At 36.8% G+C, this 7574-nt stretch overlaps 1 protein-coding gene across 1 annotated transcript in view; it reads right to left on the minus strand.

Annotated features, from left to right (window-relative positions):
- Positions 1 to 2869: 2869 nt before the first annotated feature.
- Positions 2870 to 7574, minus strand: part of LOC113236832 (T-related protein) — a 16071-nt gene continuing 11366 nt past the window's right edge. The window contains exons 2-7 of the mRNA XM_026473030.1: positions 7025 to 7145; positions 5844 to 5987; positions 4948 to 5224; positions 4747 to 4863; positions 4046 to 4388; positions 2870 to 3866 (exon numbers count right to left, since the gene is read on the minus strand). Of these exons, the coding sequence (XP_026328815.1) occupies positions 3623 to 3866; positions 4046 to 4388; positions 4747 to 4863; positions 4948 to 5224; positions 5844 to 5987; positions 7025 to 7145 (1246 nt within the window). The 3' untranslated portion in view covers positions 2870 to 3622. The remainder of the gene's footprint in view (positions 3867 to 4045; positions 4389 to 4746; positions 4864 to 4947; positions 5225 to 5843; positions 5988 to 7024; positions 7146 to 7574) is intronic.

The raw sequence follows: 7574 nt of genomic DNA on the forward strand, positions 1-7574 counted from the left end.
AAACTCGTGTCCGCCATCTTGGATTTAGAAATGAGTGCCATATTCGTAATGAGCATCCCCAAATACCTCGAAAAGGATACCCATATAGCATATTTTGAAAAATCGTGTCCGCCATCTTGGATTTACAAATAAGTGCTATATTCGTTTTTCATCGACAAAACCGAGCATATCTGTAGGCACCTGATCGACATTGTCGGGCAAATCTGTAGGCACCTGTAACTTAATGATGAGTTAAGCAAGATACAATTTCCCCACTTTTGAGGGAAATGTTATTCCATGGCATCATTATTTGTATATTTGTGTGCGTGCCGACGAGCGTAGTTACAAGTTGCTTACGCCTACATGAATTTGGTTTTTGCCTCACTTGTGACAGTTCGTTTGATATGAAACTATCCTTCTATGCGTTATTATTCTAAGAGTATTATGGATGTTAGTCCCTCTTCCCCCGGTGTTCCTCTTACCCCACCTGACCTTAATAAAACTAACTTTTATAATTGAATAAAAACAAAATTATGTTTATTTTTAAGTAAGTACAACATTTTGTATTATAAGTAGTTGTTCGAGACTAAAGCTTCTCTACGAATGCCATATTAATTGTATAAGGGGGCATTCATTATTCTGCATTGCAGTCCGCCTTGCCGTCTGCCGCCTAATGCAGGATTATAAATGTAGTCGCAGCGTGCAAGCCATGCTATAATCCTGCAATGCGTCCTGCGAGACTCAATACGTCGGCCATACCCAGGATTGTGTGTGAGCTGTCTCCTGCCTGTGCGGCGGATTAGGAAGCGATTAACGTTAATATTTTTTATATTTCTAGTTTTATAAAAATAAAGGTATTATTGTCATTTTACTCATTAGGCAACGAATTGTCGATATCAGTTTAAAAGTTTTTGAAATCTCTTAAATTTACCTGGGTAATAATCGCATAGGCACACTTAACGATTAGACCCAGTATAACCGTTATGTTAATAATCCTTAAGTTAAAAAATAATAGACATTGTAACAGAAACACAAGTTTATTGTCAACACCTAATTTTAGGCAGCAACTATAAATCTTAATAAGTATACACATGGAAAATAATTATTGCTATTATTTTATGTACAGTTTGTTATGGTTAGTATAATATACTTAGGGTCGTATTCTAGAACTTTACTCAATGCTCAAGTCAGCAATGAGTAGAGTTCTGGAATACGACCCTTAGGGTCGTATTCTAGAACTCTACTCAATGCTCAAGTCAGGATTTGAGTATGGTTTAAAGCACTCGAAGTCATACTCAAGTCCCTGCCATTAGGGTCGTATTTCCAGTGCTTGAGTTTCCATTGCAATCTTGACTTGAGCATTGAGTAAAGTTCTAGAATACGAGCCTTAGATTCTTAAACAAACATTAACGAAGGACCGACATCATGATATAATATAAAAGTACATACAATGCGCAAAAAATAGGTCATAAATAACTATTCAGCATTGAAATTATCGAAAACGCTGAATTAAAAAATTACGATAACAATCTACAATTGATTAAAGTTTTGCTTTTACAAACTTTTTTAAATAATACAAAGAAATTTTGTTCTACTTAAAAGTATATTAATTGACTTTGACATAGATACAAGAAACATAAGAGCAGTAAAGTAATACGAAGAGACGCTGTTTTATCTAAACGTTCATTGATAATAATTTATGTAGGTATCATTATCTTCAATCTGGATTTATTCTGCTGCACGATATGAGTCAACATTAAGGAAGGTGTATAAGTTTTAGTCCACCATGCTGGCCGGATTCAAGTTTGGCACTTGTGATTTCCAAGATTTTTGTGAAACTTATCCGTCATAATAGGTTTCATCACAATCAGTGACGACTTTACCCATGGTGCAGGATGTCTTAAGCTCAGGCCACACAGAGGCGGTACAGCGGGAAAATAAGTTCGGGGGCGTACCTGCGGGGAACGAATTCGTACTATACTGTAGTCCGTGGCGGCATAGCGGAGCTAAGGCGGCCAATGTGACACCAAAAGCGGTCATGTTTTATTTTCTACACAAATTTTAAAGAAAGCACATCGCTGTCGGATAAAGATCAAGAAAATTTTCTGCTTTTGTTAGCACTACTCACGGTGCTTGCAAAGTCAACGGGCTATTGCTTCCCAATACATTTATAATCGCACCATTTGCACCCGAATTTCCGATCACTGGGGAAAATGTAAGTATTCCATTTTGATCGCATACCTACGCCAGGGTATTGATTGCACCCGGGATTGCATAGGCTAGCGCCGGAGCTAATCACAACGTTTTACACACACAGTTTTATTTACATTTGATGATGATTCATTACCCAATAATAAACTACAACTTCACATGACATGAACAGATCGAAAAGACTGAAGAAGAGTGGTGAAAGCCCCCGGTAGGAGTCAAACTCGAAAGGTATGCTGCTGTTTGAAATAATATAAAAATATAAGTAATTATGTATAATCAATTTATTGTTATAGTAATACGAGTAACGAATCTAAATAACGAATCTCTCTTTGCCTATTTTTCATTCCAGTATTAGGCTAATTATCAAATATATAAACACATTTTATTTCTTTCAAATAAATGTAATTTAACGTATACTGCTTTATAAAATATTGCTATGTACAGTACGATAATTGCCATTTAAAAATATTCAATAAGTATTATTACCAATTAAAATTAGGTTACCTAAATAGGCGATTCTACATTTTGTTGCCTAGTGGAAAATTTGTTGTGTTGAGCACAGACTAATTTTCATACACAAACAATAATCCATTCAATCATTCATTAGGGATATAAAAAAGTTATTTTTCTCCAAAAAGACATTGAGTATTGAAATTTAACAGGAATGTACATAGACTGGTGGCCCTAAATAAAACCTTAATTTTGTGAACTCTTGAGATGGTGGTCTCACGCCATCATCTAGAACGAAAAGTGCAAAAATTGTTTGATTGACAATACAACATTGACGACGTGTTTTTTCCCATATTTTTTCATACACACTTTTATTGTAAATCTTATAGCGAACGAGGTACAACGGCTGTAAGCTTTGATCATATGATCGAAGGCTGTAAGATGCAACATATGACGAGGTTTATAATTAAATAAAGAGTGATCACTGTATATTTTTAACGTTTAGTTAATCATTACAATTATTGACACAGAATCGCATTAATCCGGCTAGATAAACCTTTATACCCATGCAATACGGACCAAAAAGAGGTTGGGCGTTTCGCTTCCGCTCCGACCATCAACACAAAACGCACATTTTTTTCGCTCTTTTTACCTATACAAAGCTTTTTTAACGGGTTTAATGCGATTTCGTGTCAATAAGTGTGGTGACTCCATAAAATGTAGTTAGGAAAAAAGAAAAACACGCGTTTCTTTATTTGCTTTCAAGAGTATTCATGTCAAGTTTCCGGTTAAATATTTTCATGGAATATACTCATATTATTCCCATACACACTTTTCATAGAAAAAATAACTTGAATGCAATATTATTTGCACTGAAAATCTTATTTATTGACTAAAAATGCCGAATCCATGCGCTCATAAGTTGAAAAAGGTAAGTACTATTGAACGCGCGTTAAGGTAGTGAGTATAAGAAATAAATTAATCATTGATTAGGGGATCGTGGTGGAAGAGTGGATTCTTCACAAGGCGAGTGGCGTTCTTCTTCCGTGCTGAATTTATATTCCCGTTCTCCAGATGCGTGTTCAGAACCCGGTGGAGTGGCCCTAGGTTCAGCAGGGGCTGCTTCTAAAGAGGGTCCAGCTGGTCCGAAGGCCATACTTTCAGATCCGTAAGCCACTTCACCAGCGCCAACATATTCCGACGGCTGATAGCCATAGCTATTCAGACTGTAAAATAATATAATAATGATAAATAGATTCTTAAACATTCCATAAAGCAACAAAGCAACAAAATATAATTGCGCTAAAACTTCTCACACCGAATGTGTTGGGTGTTAAAGTTGGATCATAACAAAGACTTTAGGGTCATAGATACTTTACACTATACCTACTAATGTTTCGCTAACCTGTTAGGCCAATATGAAATGTCTTCGATCGCATGATGTGCATACGGTGCGTATGCATGTTGGTAGTAGGGTGAGTGGTGTTGCGCTGGCGTTTCGTACTGAAGAGGGTACAACGGCGTTGGTGCGGACGTCGGTGCGGGCGTACTTGTAGGTGGTGTGGAGGTATATTCGATAGGAGCAGAATACGCGTGAGGCGGGGTACGGTACGGGGTAGGAGAGGTATTTGGTTGCGGGGACGTGCTGCCCTGAGTAGAGCTCCAATAGGCGCTGCTGCCAGTCCACGTATAACTGCTACTGCTATTTGCTACAGCTGAAGTCGTACGCTCTGTATTGCTGTAAGAAGCTGTGAAAAGAATATTAGCATATTTTTAATAGCAGTAGAGCTACTTGTGAAAAAGTTCATCCCGAGAAGTACTGCCATCAGCCATGTGACATATTTCTGCCACCAAGCAGTAGCAGTAAGGGAGTTGGTGAAATTACAGGCACATATGACTTATAAGTTATTATAAGTCTCAGTGACGAGCGAAATCGCAGTGCATATTAATGGAATCGTCACTGCTATGAAAACGCGTGTCGCTTACTACCAGGTGCACGACTTCTTCGTCCCTTCACTTGGTATCATATAAAAAAATTATAGACATAATTTGTTTCAATTGAGTAGGTAATATTTTTTCCTAGCATGTAAATGATGATATACTTACAAGGCGGGGACAATGTTCGTGGCCGAGAAGGTGGTCGCGGCGGATAGGGCGCAGGCCTTCTTGACGAAGAGTTACTACTGCCGTACAAGGGCTGCGATGTGACAAACCAACCACCAACTGCAAGAATACAAATTTTAATTTGTAAACTAATAAATGTAGCAACTTAAGCAATGATCAACAGTGTCCACCCTCTGAGCTTACATTGAGGATACTGATGCGGCGAAGAACTCTGCTGCGGATAATGTGTACCTACGAAGTCTCTCTGGTAATACCCCTCAGGTCTCTCCTTAGCATCAAGGAAAGCCTTTGCGAAAGGATTATATTTAATCTTCAATGACGTCACTTCTTCATTCTGATACGCCGTTACGGCTATGAACTGCGTCTCGGGGAACGGATACGTCATAATACGACGTAGATCTGTGCCCACTTTTACAAGGTGCACACGAGGTTCATATTTATGGAGAGAGTTTAGCATTATCTAGAAGAAAAAAAAAGATATTTTTAATAAATTATTATACTTCACTGTGACTTTTTAGATCTCACTGACTACTATGGAATTCTTTTCAGCTTTCAATAGAATAGAAATTACATAGGTTTATAAATAATAATATACTATTATTTAATCGATTATCGAATTATTAATCGTAATTATTTGCGATAGGGGCGTGCAACGTAAAAACAGATGAGTAAATATAGCGAAGAGACAATAATTATTACAAATGATAGTACTATACGAACACCCGCTAAACAGTTGGTAAAGCTACAGATTTCACACCGAGACGCCAACATATGGATCTGGATGTATCAGGTGTTTGCTTTCATATTCATTCGCACCACATTCAACCGTGAGAACTACGGGTAGCTTCGTCGAAATAGCGGTAGCTACGAAACTGTAGCACGGTAACACCTTCGGATCTCGGGCTTTCTATTATCGGGAATTAGTATTCCGACAATACTGTGAACTGATTATGCAGATACATCTGGAGTCAATGAATATTGAGGTGGGGCTATATCTAAGGCAGGGTTCATTATTTGAGCTTTTATTCTCTCAGACTTACCTAATAACTATTTGAATGATTCGTAATCTTAATATTTACCTGACCATTTCCATTTGTTTTGTTGGTGAGTTTAACCTTCGCGAACGAAATGGGTTCCTTCATCCAGTGAGCGCCGAAATTGGGGCTCTCTGGGTGTATGTATATTGCATTGGATGGTGGTACTTCTGCTTTTCCTCCCGGCACCTTTAGTAACAAAATAGTTAAACAAGTTCACTTTTTACCGTAGAGACGTTGTGGACTTTATATTTTGTATTCGAAAATTGAAAATAAATGTATTCATAAATAAGTATGGATAAGACGTATTTTTATTATTCATAAATAGATTTATTTCGCACGTCGATAACTAGACTGAACACTAGACAAAACTAACACCAAATTGTGAAAATTTAAATTCAAAACCTACCGTTTCCCGTTGAGACGGATAGCGTGAAAAAATACAACGAACTTTTTTAAGTTCATGAAAAATTATATAATACAAATGACTTTTGTACAACTACACTAAACAAATATTAATAATCTGCTAAAGTTGTTTTCGACGGAAGTATTTACAGTCGTGAATCATATTCTTTGATTTATCATTCGGAGGTCACACTACAGACACGTTATACCCGTAGTTACCTACACAATCATCTAATGTCTTCCAAGAATAGTTTTTCCAATGACATAATTCCACGAAAAGTAAGTATAGTAGGTATCAAGTAAGTGGCCGCGTTGTAAGTGGACTTTGTTTTAAGCTAATTAATATTAAAAAATATTACCTAGAGTAAATATTCTTCTGCCGAACAAACACATAACCAAAGAATCTCTCTATCATAGTATAGCTGTAGTTGTTCCGAATAAAATTAAAATAAAATATCATTGTGATATCTATGCCGTCTACCAACTCCATACATTAAAAACTTTGTACATAATATTTTCATTCTTAAATTATACATTGGAACTAGCTAGAGCACGCAATTTCGTCTGCGTAGAATAAGTAATGAGAGTAGCCGGTACTGTACTTTACTAACTTTTATAATTTGATTGGTTTTCCATGCAAACTTTCATTTTAAGATTTATTTTTGTGACAGAAAGAAGCCATTATCATTCTCCTAGGTCCCTTCTATCTCTATACCAAAATTCATCAAAATTGGTTCCGCGGTTTAGGCGTGAAAACGTAACACACAGGGTTACTTTCGCATTTATAATATTATTACTTTGGATTATATGAAATAACGTACCCATTCCCCATTAACATATTTCCAGCGATGTGAGTCCACCTGTACAAATTCCAACAGTACTGTATACATAGCAGTGGGGTCCAGTCCACTTGCCGTTACCTTGACCACGGGAAACATGCGCCTAAAACAAGATATTAAATTTTTAAGCTGCTCCGAAAAATTAATAAAAACGTAACCTATGATATTTATTCCTTTGTTTTGTATTGTGGAGATAAATATAGTTAGGTATTTGTTATGCAAGGCTGCAAAGTTGTTGTTTGGCGCGAGTGCTTGTATTGACACCATAGCAAGCGAAGAAACCCTAGATTGAACCACGAGGAAATCGATTGGTTTAAAAACAAGATCCTGAGCGTAACTAGGGTTTCAAGCCACGAGACGAAAAAACAACTTTGCTCCCGAGCGAAACACACAACTTTCCACCTCACTATATAGTTTTAATAAATCAGTTTTAGTAAACAAAATTAGTTATCGTTGTCAATTTAATGTCAACAATAATAAGAATAAAATATACCAACGGATTTATAGTACATAAATAATAGGGGTTAAAGTA

This window comes from Hyposmocoma kahamanoa, unplaced genomic scaffold, assembly GCF_003589595.1.
Source record: "Hyposmocoma kahamanoa isolate Upper Pololo Valley unplaced genomic scaffold, ASM358959v1 92, whole genome shotgun sequence".
Lineage (NCBI taxonomy): Eukaryota > Metazoa > Arthropoda > Insecta > Lepidoptera > Cosmopterigidae > Hyposmocoma > Hyposmocoma kahamanoa.